Source organism: Ornithorhynchus anatinus, chromosome X5, assembly GCF_004115215.2.
Source record: "Ornithorhynchus anatinus isolate Pmale09 chromosome X5, mOrnAna1.pri.v4, whole genome shotgun sequence".
Classification (NCBI taxonomy): Eukaryota; Metazoa; Chordata; class Mammalia; order Monotremata; family Ornithorhynchidae; genus Ornithorhynchus; species Ornithorhynchus anatinus.
The window spans coordinates 23,091,042-23,110,237 of record NC_041753.1 but is presented as its reverse complement, the minus strand read 5'-3'; the positions used below and the strand labels follow the sequence as shown (position 1 = coordinate 23,110,237).

At 46.1% G+C, this 19,196-nt stretch overlaps 1 protein-coding gene and 3 non-coding genes across 4 annotated transcripts; 1 reads left to right on the top strand and 3 right to left on the bottom strand.

Moving 5' to 3' along the window:
- Positions 1 to 652: 652 nt before the first annotated feature.
- On the bottom strand, positions 653 to 1,624 carry LOC114807873 (olfactory receptor 56-like). The gene has a single exon (XM_029054632.1). It carries the CDS (start codon positions 1,622 to 1,624, stop codon positions 653 to 655), a length of 972 nt encoding a protein of 323 aa, XP_028910465.1.
- Positions 1,625 to 13,813: 12,189 nt separating this feature from the next.
- On the top strand, positions 13,814 to 13,895 carry TRNAL-AAG. The gene has a single exon. It is a non-coding gene; the product is annotated as a tRNA-Leu (tRNA).
- Positions 13,896 to 15,179: 1,284 nt separating this feature from the next.
- Positions 15,180 to 15,252, bottom strand: TRNAV-AAC. Its single transcript has one exon. It is a non-coding gene; the product is annotated as a tRNA-Val (tRNA).
- Positions 15,253 to 16,016: 764 nt separating this feature from the next.
- TRNAP-UGG lies at positions 16,017 to 16,088 on the bottom strand. The gene has a single exon. It is a non-coding gene; the product is annotated as a tRNA-Pro (tRNA).
- Between the last annotated feature and the right edge of the window lie 3,108 nt (positions 16,089 to 19,196).

Here is a 19,196-nt window from a genome sequence, read left to right as displayed (position 1 = left end):
CCAGGGATCAGTGTGGGGCTGGAGAAAGAGAGAAGGAACGTGAGAAAGGAATCAGAATGATTTATAACGTTGAAGGTGGGTCTTGGGGGTGGTAGATGACCATGACTAGTAATTGGAGTGGGTGGTGGAGGTGAATGGTATGGGTGTCCAAGAGACAGTCATCCTAAAGCAGTTTCATACATAACAATTCATGTACTCGACTATTTAAACCATTATTAGTTCACCTTTCCAACTTTCCATTCTCGTTCATTCATTCATTCATCCATTCATATTTATTAAGTGCTTACTGTGTGCAGAGCTTGGGAAAGTACAATACAACAATAAATAGTGACATTCTCTGCCCACAACGAGCTCTTCTCCTATCTGTAAATTTTGTTTTATCTATCTCTCCTGCCACAAAGAGGTTTGGAGATCAGTATTAAGCAGCTGATTGACTGTGCTCTTCTCAGAGACCAATTCCTTTCCTTTCTACTCCTTCCTCCCCCTTTAATCATGCAAGGGGGCTCCATCAGATCCTTAGAATTTGACAGGGCAATCTCACTCCTTCTCCTTCTGTCTCCTCCTCTCCCACTTCCCAAGGCGCTCCTTCAGTGAAGAGCTGGTGGGTTCTGCTCCAAGGGTTTCCTGGAGCAGTGGAAAGGGAAGCACATCTTCACGATCGGGCCAGAGGGAGCCTAGGCCTGACAACTGGAGGCCCAACGGCCCAGTGTCCCAGCCTCCTCCTCAGAGCTCCCATCACCTCTTGGTTTCTCAGGCTGTAGATGAGGGGGTTGAGCATGGGCGTCAGGACCGTGTAGAAGACGGACACCGCTTTGTCATGGCTGGGAGCCCGGAGGCGCTTGGGCCGCAGGTAGCTGAACATGGCTGCCCCGTAGAAGAGGGAGACGGCAGCCAGGTGGGAGGAGCAGGTGGCCAGGGCCTTGTGGCAGGCCTGGGCCGAGCGCATGCGCAGCACTGCCACCAGGATGAGGCTGTAGGATACGACGATGATGGAGAAGGGGAGGAGAAGCATGAAGATGCAGCAGGCGAACAGAAAGGAATCAAAGGCAGAGGTGTCAGCGCAGGCCAGCTTCAGCAGGAGCAGCACCTCGCAGAAGAAGTGGTCAACCACTCGGGATGCACAGTAGGGGAAGCTCAGAGCAGCTATCATCTGGACCAGCCCATCCAATACCCCAAAAGCCCAGGAAGCACCAGCAATTTGCAGACAGACCCTCCGGTTCATGAGAAGAGGATAATGCAGAGGGTGACTGATGGCTATGTAGCGGTCATAGGCCATGAGGCCCAACAGGAGCCCCTCAGAGCCCACCATGGAGACAAACAGGCCAATTTGGAAGCCACAGCCTACAAAGGAGATGGACTTCCTGCCAGACAGGAAGTCGGTGGCCATCTTGGGCACGATGGTGCAGACCAGAGTCAGGTCCATGAGGGAGAGCTGACTGAGGAAGAAGTACATGGGGGTGTGGAGCCGGGGATCAGTGTGAATGAGGAGGAGGAGAAGAGCATTGCCAGCCATAGCCGCTATGAAGACTGCCATGACGGTGGCAAAGAGGATGAGATGGGCCCTGCTGTTGGTGAAGATGCCAAGCAGAATGAAATCTCCAGGGGATGACCCATTCCCCCACATGATTTGATTCCAGGAGTCTCTGAGGAGCACAAAAGAAGAACCTTAGTAGTTAAAGTATTTTTAACAATATTAATAGTGGTAAGCTTCTTGTGGGCAGGGATCATGAATACCAACTCTGTTGTATCGTACTTTCCCAAGCGCCCAGTATAGTGCTCTGCACAAAGTAAGGCTAAATAAATACCATTGATTTATTGATTCATTCATTCATTCAATAGTATTATTGAGCACTTACTATGTACAGAGCACTGTATTTAGTGCCTGGAATGTACAATTCGGCAACAGATACATTCCCTGCCCCATAACAGGCTCATAGTCTAAATGAGGTGACAGCAATGTCCTAAGTGCTAGAGTCAACACAATATAAGCAGATCAGTCACAGTCCTACATGAGGTTCACAGTCTAGGTAGGAGGGAAAATGGATATTTAATCCCCATTTTATAGATGAGAAAATTAAATCAGAGAGAAATGAAGTGATTTGCCCAAGTTACACAGTGGGCAAGTGGCGGAGCCGGGATTAGAACTCAGGTCTCCTAACTCCCGGGCTTGTGCTCTTTCCACTTGGCACCTGTTATACTCTTTCTCAGATTTTGTACACACTTTTACTCCACCCTTCCCATAAAAGTTTAAACTTGACCGAATTTATCAATCAGTAGCCCAGGATTTTAGGCATAAATCAAGAAAGCACAAAGAAGAGATAAGATCGTGGACAAGGGACAATGAAGAAAATGGGAGAAATTATTCTAATGCATTAAATAGAAGAGACATTCCATGAGGAAAACTGCCCATTGATTTAGTAGTAGCAGTAGTAGTGTGAGGAACAGTATTAGTAGTAGAAGTCGAAGCATTAGTAGTAGCATTAGCAGTGTGATTCAGTGTAAAGAGCACGGGCTTTAGGAGTCAGAGGTCCTCGGTTCTAATCCTGACTCCACCACTTGTCAGCTGTGTGACTTTGGGCAAGTCACTTAACTTCTCGGTGCCTCAGTTACCTCATCTGTAAAATGGGGATTAACTGTGAGCCTCACGTGGGACAACCTGATTACCCTGTATCTATCCCAGCGCTTAGAACAGTGTTCTGCACATAGTAAGCACTTAACAAATACCAACATTATTATTATTATTACAGTGCTCTGCACACAGTGAGCTCTCAATAAATGCTCCCTATTGATGGGTCGATTGATAAGTTTGAAGACAAAGAAACAATTTGCAGATGCAAAGAAGGACCCCCTCCCCTGGGCCTCAGCCATCTTGATTTGGTGAGGAGTGTATCTGGCCACACTAATCTAATGGGCCGGAGAGAAATTAAAGAAATCTAATTTAATGGGCCGGGGAGAAATCCAGTGGGCCAAATTAAAGCAGCAGCCATAAACGTTCCTCTCAGCCCTCGGGTAGCTTCCATTTCCCTCCCATCTTCTTCCTTCAAGTTCAACACCATCTTCTAACTACTGCCTTCACACTTCTCCCCACACTGGCCTCAACATAATTTTCTGCTGGCATCTGCAGTGTAAACTACAGCCAAGTTGTCTCCTTCTAGCCCCATTTCTGTCAGGCTTCCCTATCTCACCTTTATTATTATTATCATGCTTATTAATAATAATAATCATGATAATAATAATAAGGATAAGGGAAGCAGCGGGGTTTGGTGGAAAGAGCCCTAGTCTAGGACTCAGAGGACCTGGGTTCTAATCTCTGCTCTGCCACTTGCCTGCTGCGTGACTTTGGCGGAATCACTTCACTTTTCTGTGCCTCAGTTTCTCCTTCTGAAAAATGGGGATTCAAAACCTATTCTCCCTCCTACTTAAGACTGAGAGCACTATGGGGCACAAAGACTGTGTCGCACATGTTTAATTTGTATCTACCTCAGTACTTTGTAGGGTGAGCTCTGTGTGGGACAAGGACCACATCTGGCCTGATAATAAGAATAAGAATAATAATGTTAAGCAAGAACTTACTGTGTGTCAAGCACTGTTCTAAGCGCTGGGTAGATACAAGTTAATCAGGTCAGACACAGTCTCTGTCCCACATAGGGCTCACCACCTAAATAGCAGGGAGAACAGGTATTGAATCCCCATTTTACATTTGAGGAAACAGAGGCACAGAGAAATTAAGTAACTTGCCCAAAGTCAAACAGCAGGCAAATGGAAGAACTAGAATTAAAACTAGGTCTTCTGACTCCCAGGTCCATTCTCTTTCTACTAGGCCACACTGCTTCCCCAAGTCTAATTATCTTGTGCCTATGTCTCCTCTCAGTACATAGTAAGTGCTTAATAAATACCACTATTACCTTTCATTTTCCAGGCATCTGGGCTTTGTACTTCTCTCTTTAGTTGAGAGATGTCCATCTCTCTGATTCCAATCCAGAAACATGGGCAGAAATCGGAAAAAAGGTGAACAGCAGAAGAAAAGCCCAGCCACTAGGAAAACACAAAGTGTGTGTGGGATTGGGGTCGGGGGGAGACAGAGAGAGAAAAGAACGGTCAAACGGGGAACTAGGAGGCTGAAAGAGTTAGACAAAAAAACAGGAAAAGAGAAATGGGAAAATGGACAAGTTAATAGAGGAACCAAGAAGGGGAGATCAAGCAGAAAAAAATCATTCAATCAGTCATCAGTCAATCAGTCAGTGGCATTTATCGAGTGCTTACCATGTGCAGAACACTGTATTCTGCATTTGTAGAGTTGGTAGACATGTTCCCTTCCCATAACAAGCTTAAAGTCTAAAGAGGCAGAAACAGAAGCAAAGACCTACAGAGAGCAGAGAAGTAGAGAAATAACAGAGGGCAGGCAAACCAAGAAAGATATAAACTGGCAGGATACCAGGCTGCTATGTGCAGGTGTCCAGATAAATTAAGCAGAGAAAGAGACAGAGAAACCAAGCAGAAAGTGACCCAGATGGGCAGACAGAAAGAGAAACGGACAGAACCCGGGAGGGAAGCAGTGCTGCCTAGTGGAACGAGCCCGGGCCTGGGAGTCAGAGGACCGGGGTTCTAATCCCTGCTCTACCACTTGTCTGCTGTGTGACTTTGGCCAAGTCACTTCACTTCTCTATACCTCAGTCCTCATCTGAAAAATGGGGATTCAATACCTTTTCACCCTGCCCCTTAGACTGAGAGCCCCACATGAGACAGGAACTATATCCAACCTATTTTATATCTTATCCCAGTGACTGGCACCTATAAGCACTTTACAAAGACCACAGTTACTATTTTAGGGAGCACAGACCTCGGTTGAGGTCACTTCAGGGCTGAGCCGGACCTTCCCGCTTGAACCTGGGGTCTCCTTCCTCCTTCTCCCTGGGGAACCCCCTCCTCCCCACTCTACTCTGGCCCCCAGCACTCTGGCAGTGATGGCAGAAGGGGAAGTCGGGGGGAACAAGGGAGCGAGTGAGCTGGCTATTACTGACTCTTTCGCCCCAGAAACCATGGTCAGGGCGGAGGTGGATGCCACTACCCTTCCACTGCCCAGGGGTGCTGCTCTCTGCAGATGAAAGTGGCCTTCACTGCACCCGTCACAACCACCGGTTCCACAGAACAACTTCTGTAACCAGAACAGCCTATCCAAGGCTTTTCCTTATCCCGCAGTTGAGTTCCAGCCTGCTTCTCCTTACTTCCAGGGCTGAGAGAAACCAAAGGAAGCCAGAGAATTCTGGAAGACTCTGTTCTCCTGCTGACCCTCTGACCCTGACCCACTGTCCTAACCACAGTCTTTCCTCAGGGGGCATTGCCTAGCCCAAGGGCCAGGGCCCCGAGTATCCCCTCAGCCCTGAGTCTGGGTCTCGAGCAGCAGAGCCCAGGAGGTGTGGACCCTGACCCCCTGTCCCTAACTCATCCCTGCCTCCTCTGCCAAAGTACCGCTCTCTTCCTCCGGCCCCAATTGCTCCTGGAAGCGGAGGCCAGGGGGGTCCAGGAGCCAGGCCGAACAGACGCAGCCCTCGGCCAGAGGACAAGACTGTACCCATGGTCCCAAATCCCCGTTTGCTGGGAGCCAGTGGTGTAAATATCAGGGAGGGAGCGAGAGAGGTTCAGTGGGGTTCTCTCTCCTGGGGGCTCGAGAGGTCGGCCTCCCTGGACCTGAGGATGCTTGCTCCCCTGCTACCAATTAAGACAAGGCCGAGAGAGGCTGGATATAAAAGAAAGAGATGGGAAGGGACTCAGTGGTCAAGGAAACAAATCAAGTTCCCCCCACCCCCAAGGGGCACCGGGTGCTGATTTCCCAATTCCCGAAGGATTGCTATGGAGCTGAGGGTGAGCTGGGGAATTCTCCACCTCACAGGGTAGGATGGGGGGAGATGGGCTTCAATTGCAATGAGAGGGAGTTTGATAAGACTCAAGGAAACACTTGCTGTCACGCTAAGGGTTCGGACCCTTCTGTCCCCTGTGGGATAGGGATTGTGCATAACCTGATTGCATTGTATCTACCCCAGAGCTTGGCACATAGTAATTGCTTAACAAATATCTTCCCAGTTATTATTACTATTTCACAGGAACATTGTGAGGATAATGTGGAGAGGCCGGGTGGCCTAGTGGAGAGGCAGCATGGTCTAGTGGAAAGATCCCGGGCCTGGGAGTCAGAGGACCTGGGTTCTAATTCCAGCTCCCCAACTTGTCAGCTGTGTGACTTTGGGCAACTCACTTCACTTCTCTGTGCCTCAGTTCCCTCATCTGCAAAATGGGGATTCAGTCCCTGCTCTCCCTCCTCCTTACACTGTGAGCTTCATGTGGACCTGATTATCTTGCAGCTACCCCAGGGCTTAGTACAGTGCTTGACACACAGTAAACCCTGAATAAATACCACAAATACCATTAAAAAAAACAAAATGGCATTTATTGAACTCTTACTGTGTGCAGAGCTCTGTATTAAGTGCTTAGGACAGTACAATAAAACAGTAAGTGTAAGGGAATTCCTGCAGCCAGACTGATGGGGCCACGCCCAGATTCACACCGAGAAGCAACATTGCGTTCTGGATAGAGTGCAGGCCTGGGAGTCAGAAGTACCTGTGCTTTAATCCGGCTCCGCCACATGTCTGCTGTGTGATCTTGAGCAAGTCACTTCACTTCTCTGGGCCTCGGTTCCCTCATCTGTAAAATAGGGATTAAGACTATGAGCGCCATGTGAGACAGGGACTATGTCCAACCCAATTTGTGTGCATACACCCCAGCGCTTAGTACAAAAACAGTCCTCTACACTGTAAACTCATTGTGGGCAGGGAATATGTCTGTTTATTGTCATATTGTACTCTCCCAAGCACTTAGTACAGTGCTCTGCACACAATAAGCGTTCAATACATACGACTGAATGAATGAATTTCACCCATATGTTCAAGAAATCTATCACAAAATCCTGTCAGTTCAACCTTCTCAACATCTTCAGAATCGGCCTTTTCCTCCCTACCCAAAATGCTACTTACGCTGATCCAAGCACTTACCCTAGTCCGCCTTGATTCCCGTGCTTAGTACAGTGCCTAGAACATAGTAAGTACTTAACAAATACCATTATTGTTATTTTTATTATTACTGAATTGGCCTCCTTGCTGACCTCCCTGCCTCCTGTCTCTCCTCACTCCAGTCCATACTTCACTGTGCTGCCGGGATCATTTATCTGAAAAGGAACATTCAGTTATTGTCTCTCCACTCCTCAAAAACCTCCAATGGCTGCCTATCCACCTCATCAAACAGAAACTTCTTACCGTTGGCTTTAAAACCCTCCATCACCTTGCCCCCCTCCCAACCTCACTTGGCTGATCTACTACAACAAAGCCCGCACACTTGGCTCCTCTAACGCCAATCTACTCACCCTTCCTCCATCTCATCTACCTTGCCGCTGACCTTTCGCCCACATCCTGCCTCCGGTTTAGAACTCCCTCCCTTTTCATATCCTACAGTCCACTACTCTTCAGCCATGTTACCTGCAGTCTTTGGTCCTTAACCTTAAACTTATTCTTATAGAAACAGTGTGACCTAGTGGAAAGAGCATGGGCCTGGGAATCAGAGGACCTGGGTTCTAATCCTGGCTCTGCCACTTGTCTGCCGTGTGACCTAGAGCAAGTCACTTCACTTCTCTGGGCCTCAATTCCTTCATCTGCAAAACAGGGATTCAATACCTGTTCTCCCTCCTGCTAAGACTGTGAGCCCTGTGTGGGACCTGATGATCCTTTATCTACCCTGAGATACAGTGCTTGGCACATAGTAAGTGCTTAACAAATACCATGTAGTGGTTAGAAAACACGAATTGTTGTTGAATAATGCTCATGAATGATAACAATGGTACATTATCATTAAGCCTTTACCGTGTGTCAAGCGCGGCACTAAGCTCTTAGATTGTGAGTAGTGTCCACCTTTGTATTCTCTCAGTGTTTAATACAGTGCTCTGCATACAGTCAGTGTTTGATAAATACTATTACTACTACTATTATTATTATGCATCAGACCCATTTCCTGTGCTCTACAGGGCTCACAGGTTTAGAGGGAGGAAGGCAGGTGGAAAGGTGGGAGGCAGAAGCAGTGCCCCTGTAGACTATAAGCTCCTTGTGGCCAGGGATAGTATCTACCCACTCTGTTGTACTGTCCTCTCCCAAGTGCTTAGTACAGTGTGTTGCACCTCATAGGTGGTCAATAAATACCACCGATTGATTGACTGGACGATGTTCCCTGAGGTCTGATATCTGGCATTCCCCACTCTTCCCTGGGTGGAATTGGAGGGGGGAGGGGATCTAAAAGCACTGAGCTATTTGAGGATCCTGGTTACATAAGGACCTACTCACCATCTGCTTTTTTTTTTTTTGCCTTAGTACAGTGCTCTGCACACAGCAAGTGCTCCATAAATATCATTGATTCAACCTGAAAAATGGCTTAGTGAAAGTCCCCCAGACTGTGAGCCCTGTGTGGGACCTGATTATCCTGTATCTAACCCAGAGTTTAGTACAGTGCTTGGCACAAAGTAAGTGCTTAAAAAATACCACAATTATTATTACTGGTATTTATCGAGCGCTTACTCTGTGCAGAGTGCTGCTCTAAATGCTTGAGAGAGGACATTTGAGCTAGTTAAAAGGCCTAATCCCTGCCCTCGAGGGGTTTACAATCCATCTGGGGAGATTGACACTAAAATAAATTATAGGTAGAGAAAAGCGATAAAAACTGTTGTATTTGTTTAGTGCTTACTGTGTGCCATGCACTTCGCTAGGCGCTGGGGTAGACGTAAATTAATCAGGTCGGACACAGTTCCTGTCCCACGTGGGTCTTGCAGTCTAAATATGAGGGAGAACAGGTATTGAGTTCACAGCTTAAATATGAGGGAGAAGAGTTTTGCATCCCCAATCTACAGATGAGGAAACTGAGGCACCGAGAAGGGAAGTGATTTTCCCAAGGTCACACTGCAGACAAGTCCACTTGGATCTGTCCCTTCTAAGCATTCGATAATCATCCCCCTCTCTGCAAAATACCATTTATGTACGTATCCGTAATTTATATCAATGTCTGCCTCCCCATCTAGATTGTAAATTCCTGGTGGACAGGGAACATGTCTGTTGCATTACACTCTCCTAAGCACTTAGTACAGTGCTCTGAACTTAGTAAGCACTCAATTAATATGATTGATTGATTAATGTCTGATCACCTCTAGACTGTAAATTCCTTGTGATCATGGAACATGTCTACCAACTCTATAGTACTGTACTCTCCCAAGTGCTTAGTACAATGAACTGCATACAGTAAGTGCTCAATAATTACCATTGACTGATTGATAACTTGCAGAGTTGAGATTAGGATTCAGGTCCTCTGACTTCCAGTCCGTGCTCTCTCCTTTTGGCCATGCTGAAGAAGGAGAAGCAACAGGTTTATCCTGTACAGGTGCCCGGGGCAGTTACTAGACCTGAGGGGGGCTCTCTCCTTCTCTCTAGCCCATCCAAAAAGAAGAGAAGCCAAAGTTCATCCTGTATAGGCCATTGGGATGGAACAGGCTCCTCGTTGGCCTATTGCCTGGCCTCCCAGCCCCAGGAGCACCTGGCTCCCAAGCCCAGAAGACTTTCTCTCTTGGGATCCTTTAAGACGGGGCCCAGGGGACTACAGGGGCCTATCTGGCTTCAGAAGCAGAGGGAGAAAGTTTGTTCACAGGCCTTGGAGACCTCATTAGCCCCCCTCATTAAAACTCTTGCCAAAGGCTCCTAACTTCACCAGTTAATGAGTCCCAAGGGGGTCCGGACTGCCAGCAAACCAAGGTGAGAGTAGGGTGAGGGTTGGGCGGGGGTGAAGGCAGGTGATGGGGGGTGAGAGGAGCAAGGGGAGTAAGAGAGGATGGAGGTGGGGTGAGAGGGGGCAAGAGTTGGGGAGAGAGAGGGTGAGGGGGTGGTCAGAGGGGTGGGAGTAAGAGACGTGAGAGGGGTGTGAACATGGTGAAAGGGGGTGGGGGGGTGGGGGGGTAAGAGAGCCTGGCTGTGCTCCAGCACCCTCTGCGCCATCTGCGCCACCCTCCCAGCCCCAAGTTTTCAGACAGACTCATCTTAACCCCTTCTCTCCAGCACTCTGAGCCGACAATTGTTATTATCACCCCAGTAATAACTGTGGAATTTGTTAAGTGCTTACTATGTGCCAAGCATTGTACTAAGCTCTGGAGCAGATACAAAATAATCAGCTCCCACAGTCTAATTAAGAGGGAGAACAGATATCGAACCCTTAATCAGGTGAGATTCTCTTGTGACTTTAAAGACTCCCAAAAGGAGACAGCACAACTTCTGTCAGTCACCGGAATCAGATGCCCTGCTCGGGAAGACCTTCTTTTGTCTAACTTAAATCCATCCAGCTGTAGCCTAAGGCTATTGGTTGTTGTCTGCTTTCAGTAATGATGAACAGTAGAGGTTGCCATCTTCTTCTCCCACACAGGGCTACAGTCTAAGTAGGAGGGAAAATAGGTATTGAATCCTAGGTGTTGAATTGTGAAAGAGCATGGCCTAGTGGGAGGAGCATGGGCCTGGGAGGCAGAGGACCTGGGTTCTAATCCTGGCTCTGCCAATTGCTTGCTGTGTGACTTTGGGTGAGGTACTTCACTTCTTTGTGTCTCAGTTTCCACAGCTGAAAAATAGGGATTAAATCCTACTCCCTCCTATTTAGACTGTGAGTCCCATGTAGGACGGGAACTGTGTCCAACCTGATTAACTTCTATCTACCCCAGTGCTTAGAACAGTGCTTGACAGATAGTAAATGCTTAACAAATACCATAAAAAAATTCCAGTTTTACCGTTGAGTAAACTAACGGCCAGAGAAATGAAGCAATTTGCCCAAGGTTCACAGCAGATAAGGAGCAGAGCTGGGTCTAGAATTCAGGTCCTTAATTCTTAATTCTTATAATTATCTTGCATCCAACCTATCCCTTAGTACAGTGCTTGGCACCTAGTAAGCGCTTAACAAATACCACAATTATTATTATCATTGTTAGTTGTAGTAGTGGTAATACTGCTAAGAGGTCTGGGAAGAACAATCCAAATGATCTCTTGCTTGAGTTTCTCAGGTCCTCAAAATAACTGGGAAATGGGGAGTTTTTAAAGGTGTGATGAGGGTTACTCTAGTGTCCCTAAGCCCTGCTCTGGTGAGAGGAATTATATTCCCCAGTCAAGATTTCCAAGACTTCAAATATCCCCCTACCACGCCTGCCCATCACTCCAAATCCTTGTGCTGCCAATGGGAACCATCTTGTGCTGCAGCATGAGAGACTTGAGTTAGATATCAGGAAGAATTTCCCACTGGGGAAGGGTGCTAGACATTGGAATAAGTGACTGAAGTTGCAGAATGACCTTTAGAAGACTTTCTTCATGGGCAAGTTTCTTTTCTGGCTGGAACAATAAATTATATTTTATAAATTACTGATTCGTGTTAATGTCTGTCTCCCCCTCTAGACTGTAAGCTCCTTGTGGGCAGGGAATGTTTCTACTGTTTTATTGTACTCTCCCAAGTGCTTAACACAGTGCTCGGCACACGGTAAGCGCTCAATGAATATGATTGATGGATAGATCAAAGAGTTGGATGAAGCTCAGTTTAGAGAGAGGGGAAGGTGGCGTGCTGTGTTTCATAGACTTGGGCTGGGCCCTTGTTTTTGTACATACTTGTCTCTCATTCTACCTCCACTGACATTGAGTATTTTAGAGTTCCACTGACATTGAGTATTTTAGAGTTCCTTCCTTGCTCCTGGCCTCTCCCAGCTCTGAGGGCCTAGACAACTAGGTCTAGTCAAAATCAGGCAGTTTAATGAGTCCCCGAGTCAGAATGAAGCACACATGGATGGAATACACACACACACACACACACACACACACACACACTTCTATATCATATACAATCACTTACCAACTTGCAACCACAGAAATATACACACATCTGCAAAAATAAACCCCCCCAAAACATGGCCATATTGGAAAGCACACACATTTCTGCCATCGCAACTATAAACACAGACCCACAATTACACCCCAAACCTGTGCACACATATCCAGTGCTTAGTAGAGTGTCTGGCACACAGTAAGCACTTAATAGATAACATAATAATAATAATGAATTAATATACTATATCTGCCATCTACTGGAGAGAAAGGTCAGGGAGTAAGTAGACCAGGGTTCTAATCCCAGCTCTGCCCCCTGGCCAACTGTGACCTCCAACAAGTACTTTAAACGCTTTAGGCCTCAGTTTTCTCATCTGTAAAATGGGGTTCACTTTAGTGGGAGGTTCTTTTTTAGTAGTATTTGTTAAGCACCACTATGTGTCAAACACTGTTCTAAACACTGGGTTAGATACAAATTAATCAGGTTGGACACAGTCCCTGTCCCACATGGGGCTCACAGTTTAGGTAGGAGGGAATAGAATGTAATCCCCATTTCACAGGTGAGGAAAGTGAGGCACAGAGATCTGAAATGACTTGCCCAAGGTCACACAGCAGGCAAGTGGTGGAGTCGGGATGGGAACCCAGGTCCTCTGACTTCCCGACCCCCTGCTCTTTCTACCAGGCCAAGCTGCTCCTTGGTTCTGAGGATAAAATTAGATAATTGTGAAAGTGCTTTGGAAAAAAAAAAATTGTTCCACACATCCACTTCAAGATACTGCCACCTGCAAACCCATAAATATACATGTGGTTAAAACTGTATATTCAAACACAATATAAATGAATCAGTGGTATTTATTAGGTATTTGCTGTGGGCAGAGAAATGCACTAAGTGCTTGGAAGGGTACTACTATTATTACTTTTTTAAGCACTTACTGTGTGTTAAACACTGTTCTGGGCACTGGGGAACAGTAAAATTGAATTCGTAGATGTGATTCCTGCCCTCAGGGAGTTTACCACCTAGTGGGGAAGACTGAGATTGAAATAAATTACAGATAGAGGAAGTGACTGAGTATAAATGCTGTGGACCTGAAGGTGGGGTGAGTATCAAAATGCTTGGAGGGTGCAGACCCAAGTGAATAGGTGACACAGAATAGAAGGTGAAGAAATGAAGCATTAGCCAGGGAAAGCCTCTTGGAAGACATCATTCGGTCAACTGTGTTTATTGAGTGGTTACTGTGTGCCTGGCACTGTACTAAGCGCTTGGGAGAGTACAAACAACAATATAACAGACACATTCCCAGTCCTCAACGAGTTTACAATCTAGAAGACAAACGATTTTAGTAGGGATTTAGATTAGCATTTATTTTTTTCACACATACCTAGACTAGCCCTCTTTTTTTAAAATGGCATTTTTTAAGCACTTCCTCTCTCCCACGCACTGTAATAAGCGTTGCGGTAAATTAGAAGCTAATGAGGTTGGACACAGTCCATGTTCCCACATGGGGTGTACAGTCTTAATCCCCATTTTACAGATGAGCTAACGGAGGCCCAGAGCAGTGAAATGACTTTCCCAAGGTCACGTAGCAGCTGGCGTAGGCAGAATCAGAACCCAGGTCCTTCGAACTCCGAAGCCTACACTGTATTCACTAGGCCACACTGGACTAGCCTTCTTGAGATATTTTTCCAATTCTACAATTCTACGACTTGCAAATACTTGCTCACGCCTTTGTATGCAACTCATCCCAGCCATTCTTAGAATCTCCCCCCTCCCTTCCCTGTTTCCTTCTCTCTCTGAAACCTCCAGTTTCTCCCCTTAACCCTCTAATTCCCTCTCCAGCCTTTCCTGGATCACATCCTGAAGTAATCAGCTTCTAAAGCAATTTGATAGGCGTGGTAGCGTGGCCGAGCGGTCTAAGGCGCTGGATTAAGGCTCCAGTCTCTTCGGGGGCGTGGGTTCGAATCCCACCGCTGCCAGTTCAGCTTTTTTTCCCCTCTTTCCCAGTCTCTTCCTAATTTTCTCCTGATACTCTATCTGGCAAGAGATGGGGGGCCGAAATTGTATTTTGAGAAGGTGCTGTGTGGTGCAGCATTTTGTGAAGGTGCAGATGTTAACAGAGCGCGGAAAGCTAGAATATGGAGGGTTTACTTATGCAGGAGGAAAAGCGGGACTGGAGAGTTAGAGGAAGTTGGAGAGGGGAATAAGGGGAGGATGAGGGAAAAGAGGTGGAGCTGGCAAGGCGGGGGCTCGGGTAGCTTGGTTTCAGGGAACGGGGTCGTGGATGCGGGGGCGAATAGCGCTGCAAAATCGGGAAGAGGGAATGGGCGTAGAGTGTTTTCAACTGTATTTACGTGATTTTGATGGGCGGGGAGAAGAAAGAGCATGTTTATTTAGCCTCACGTCTTTATCCCCTTCCTTTCCTACATAGCGAAGCCAATAGGATTTATGGAAAGAAGGAAACTGGAGAGAAAGAGGTAGAAGAGAGAGGCAGGACAGATAAAAGGTGAGAAAGCAAAACACAAAGCAAACGCAGCCACTTCCCTCAATTCCTTCAAGTACAATCCCAGCACCAAAAGAATCTCCGGTCCAGAAACACCGCCCTTCCCCCCCCCGCCCCTCCCGCCCCCCCCCCCCCCCCCCCCCCGGCATTTCGGTTTAGGGGGAAAGTGTGAATATTTAAGAAAGGAAAGATCAGGGATAGAGGGAAAATCAAAGAAGAAAAAATAAACAGCGTGGTTTAATGAAAGGGCCCAGGCTCTAATCCCAACTGTGCCACTTGTTTGCTGTGTGACTTTAGGCAAGTCACCTAACTTCTCTGTGCCTCAGATTGAGAATTAAGATTCTTTCGGGACAGGGACTGTGTCCAACCCGATTACCTTGTACCTGGGCCAAGTACTAGTGCCTGGCTAATAGTAAGCGTGCCAGAAAAACAAATGCCAATGTGGTCTTCGGAAGGCCAAATGACTCGAATTAGATTAGCATATTTAGGACTCATCGTCACGAGGACTAATTCTCTGGAGAAGACACGAATGCTAGGAAAAGTCCAGGGAAAACTGGAAGAGGTAGACGAGCAGCTAGATGGATTAGAAACCATAACAACGATAACGGAAGAACTGTTAGCAAGGTTACGGATTATGGAAGAAGATAGGACGTTGTGGAGAAAATATATCAATAGAGTCGTTACGAATCGGAAAGGACTCGACGGGACTTGATGATAATAATAATAATAATAATAATGCCATAAAAGGGAAAAAAAAAGTTGTTTCCGCCCGGTCTCGAACCGGGGACCTTTCGCGTGTTAGGCGAACGTGATAACCACTACACTACGGAAACCCGCCTGGGGTGCCTGCTCTCTATTGATCTCTAGAATGCTTATTCCTGCAATCGGTACATTCGATTATTCCGGATAAAGTATTTTCTTTCATTTATTTATTCATTTCTCAGTACATATAATCATCACAAATGTGCACCTTCCACAAATGTACAGCACCTTATTGATGCGTGAATACGTATACACAATGAATGCTTATATACAAAGAGGAGCATTCCATGGACAAATATAGATACACGAACACTTAGGAAACAGTGTACTCAATCACAGTACCAAATCGCCCACTTAAAGAAACACAATCTTACATATATTTATACAGGAGCATGCCTTAAATCAACCAATCAATTGTATTTCTCGAGCTCTTTACCGTATGCAGAGCACTGTACTACAACTAAACATACATACAATATATAAACTAATTCACACAAAGCCCACCTACGAAAAAGAGGGTGGGGGGACACAGCACCACAGAAACATACCCACACAAGCAAAAACACACATATGCGCCACCTGGAAGTGCTGGGGTTACACCCCCCCCCCCCCCATACACACTCACATACATCATCCTAGCCTGGGAGTTTCACAACTCTATATTAACCTTCCTCTATTATGGGCGCTGACGAAATGCCATCACACACGCAAAGAAAAGCTATGTAAGAACGCAACCCACTTCATACGCACTTATCTTCTTCTTTTTTCCATTTCATTTACTTAACAGAAAGAGAAAAGTCAAACTTTTTATTAAATGTTTAAAAAAAATTTAAAAGGGCTCGTCCGGGATTTGAACCCGGGACCTCTCGCACCCAAAGCGAGAATCATACCCCTAGACCAACGAGCCTCCTGGTTAGATGGTTCCTTCAATAACCTTTAGTTACTTGTGATGATGATTTTCGTCAGTTTTGTTTGGTGGTAATTTGGTGGGTTTTTATCATCAACCATGTTCTACCCCAATATTAACTTTTTTTATTCAGACTACGGCCCGACAGTTAAACCTCACTGATGCGGGAATCAACCCTCCAATTTTAACCCCTTAGTTATATGTATGTGTGTTTGTGTGTATGTGTGTGTGTGTGTGTGTGTGCGCGCTCATGTTTTGCTGGTGGGGGGCCAGTGTAACTCCTTTACCATATGTTTTACTATAATCCAAGGAAAAAAGGTATATTTTGGCCTTTTATGCATTAACACCAACACATTCTTACTCTTGCTCCTTTTTGTGTATCTCTGGTTCGATGATGGCATCTCTCATTGGGAACGATGGGTGAGCCAAGGTCACAAAGGACTTGATTATAGTGATGAAACAATCAATTAATCATATTTATTGAGGCCTTACCGTGTGCGAGCACTGTACTAAGCCCTTGGGAGAGTACAATATAACAGAGTTGGTAGACATGATCCCTGCCCACAGAGAGTTTACAGTCTAGATTGACCCTGCCAATCATGTTTCTGCTGGGACATGGTATCAGTGTGTGAATTACACTTTCACTCTCAAAAATAACAGGATTGTGTTTCACTTCTTTGTGATTATATGTTCCTATAGTTTACAAGCATCCCTTTTCCTGTTTTCTTTAACCCCACCCCACCAACCAGTCCCAATCTCCTTCCAATCACAACTCCAGGTCTACACCTTCCAGTAATCCTTCCTGGATTAATGCCCCTCGTATTCCAACCTACTAGCACCATCTGGCTTCTAATCTGCCTTCTCCTGAGTGTGCATTCTTGTCAAGTCTGTTTTGATTGCTCCATATCCATGTGTCCATCCATCCATCGCAGCCCAGAAAAGCATCTATCGCAGTGGCCGCCTTTCCTCCCACCATCAAGGGTAGTGTCTCCCAACATGCTCTGTGTGCACCAGGCCTCAGGATAAAAGATGCTCCCACAGCATAAATCCCCCACAAAATCCTGGGAAGACTGGTGGCTGCAGTGTGCCTGAACTCTGAGACCTAGGAGCCTGAAATTCTGCTCCTCTAGCCATTGCTCCTTACCAATTTTGTTTTTATTTTGTGTATTTGCCTGGGTTTTGCTTTAATGTTGTGCCTGCCTCCAGTCCCTATCTCCTATTTACACTTGTGAGCTCTCCCACCCCCTGAGCAACAGGGTCCACGTCCTCCCGCGGTCCTGGAATGCCCTCCCTCCTCACCTCCGCCAAATTAATTCTCTTCCCCTCTTCAAAACCCTACTTAAAGCTCACCTCCTCCAAGAGGCCTTCCCAGACTGAGCTCCCTTGCTCCCTCTACGCCCCCTTCACCTCTCCGCAGCTAAACCCTCTTCTCCCCCCTTTTCCTCTGCTCCTCCCCCTCTCCCGTCCCATCCCCTCAGCACTATACTCGTCCGCTCAATTGTATATATCTTCATTACCCTATTTATTTTGTTAATGAGATGTACATCACCCTGATTCTATTTATTTGCTATTGTTCTAATGAGATGATCTTCCCCTCGATTCTATTTATTGCCATTGTTCTTGTCTGTCTGTCTCCCCCGATTAGACTGTAAGCCCGTCAAAGGGCAGGGACTGTCTCTATCTGTTACCGATTTGTACATTCCAAACGCTTAGTACAATGCTCTGCACATAGAAAGCGCTCAATAAATACTATTGAATGAATGAATGAATAATTCCCATCTGTGTCTTCTCTCCCAGCGCTTAGTACAGTGCTCTTGTACCCAATAAGTACCTAGCAAACACTATTACTATCACTGTTACTATTTATTAGACGGTGAGCTCCCTGAGGGCAGGAGCTGTATTTATTATCTATGTTGTATCCTAAATGGTTAACATCAAACTGTACATTTCATGTGGGCTCAGGAAAGATTAACCAGCTGACTGCCTGACTGGCAGAAAATCAGAAGGCCAAGACTGTGCCGTCTTTGCTCTCTTTAAACCTGTCCCTTGGTTCCCGACTGAATGCCACACTCATGGCTGCTACTGCTGCTGCTGTCAATAACGATACAGAAATACACAAAGGTGAAGGGGAGGGAGAAGATCGTGTTGTCATAAACAGTGACCAAGGAGTTAAAATAACACTTTTTTCTTAGATAGTGATCTCAATCATGACGATAATTACATAATTGCAGTATTTGTTAAGTGCTTACTATTTGACAAGCACTGTACTATAGTACCCTGGGGTAGATAAAGGTCATGGGCCCCACGTGGGGCTCACAGACTAAGAAGGAGGAAGAACTGGTATCGAATCCCTATTGAGCAGATGAAGGACCTGAGGCACAGAGAAGTGGAGTGACTTGCCCAAAGTCATACAGCAGGTAAGTGGCGGGGTAGAATTAGAACCCAGGTCCTCTGACTCCCAGGCCCATGCTCTTTCCACTAGGCCATGCTGCTTCTCTACTATTATAACAACAATAATAATAATTTTTAAATTAATAAAAACAGCCCACCTCTACTGTCACTTGGGATTATGCCAATCCCTTTTTAATTCTCTCGTTCAGTGGGTGAGTCTGATGTCTGGGAGCTAAATTTAGACACACACCTGCCTTTATCATTCATCACTTCTTGTTCCGCCTCTCTGGGAAGGGGTCTCTTGAAACTTCTATTTAGCTCAGGACCCCTGTAAGTAGCTTAAAAAAATAATAATAGATGAATATTGCATGTAATTCTTCCATGAGTTGAGAGAGGAGGGCTAGAGGGCTTTAAGTGGCAAAGTTGTCATAACTAATTTGTTCTTGGAATTAATTCCCTAGCCCTCTGGCCCTGTTAAGATCACCAATCAACCACTCAATGGTATTTATTGAGCGCTTACTGTGTGCAGAGCATTATATTAAACCCTTGGGAGAGTATAATACTACAGCATTCGTAGACAGGTTCCCTGCCCACAAGGAGCTTATGGTCTAGAGAGCTGAATTCACAAACCCACTCACCATAGGAAAGAATTGGGTACTATCTCCATGTGAAAATAGTTTGCCGCTCTCTGGGTTTTGGGGTGCCCAGACGGCCCTG

Excerpts from the sequence above, each read along its gene's own strand:
- LOC114807873 (XM_029054632.1), bottom strand. The coding sequence starts at position 1,624 with ATGTGGGGGAATGGGTCATCCCCTGGAGATTTCATTCTGCTTGGCATC.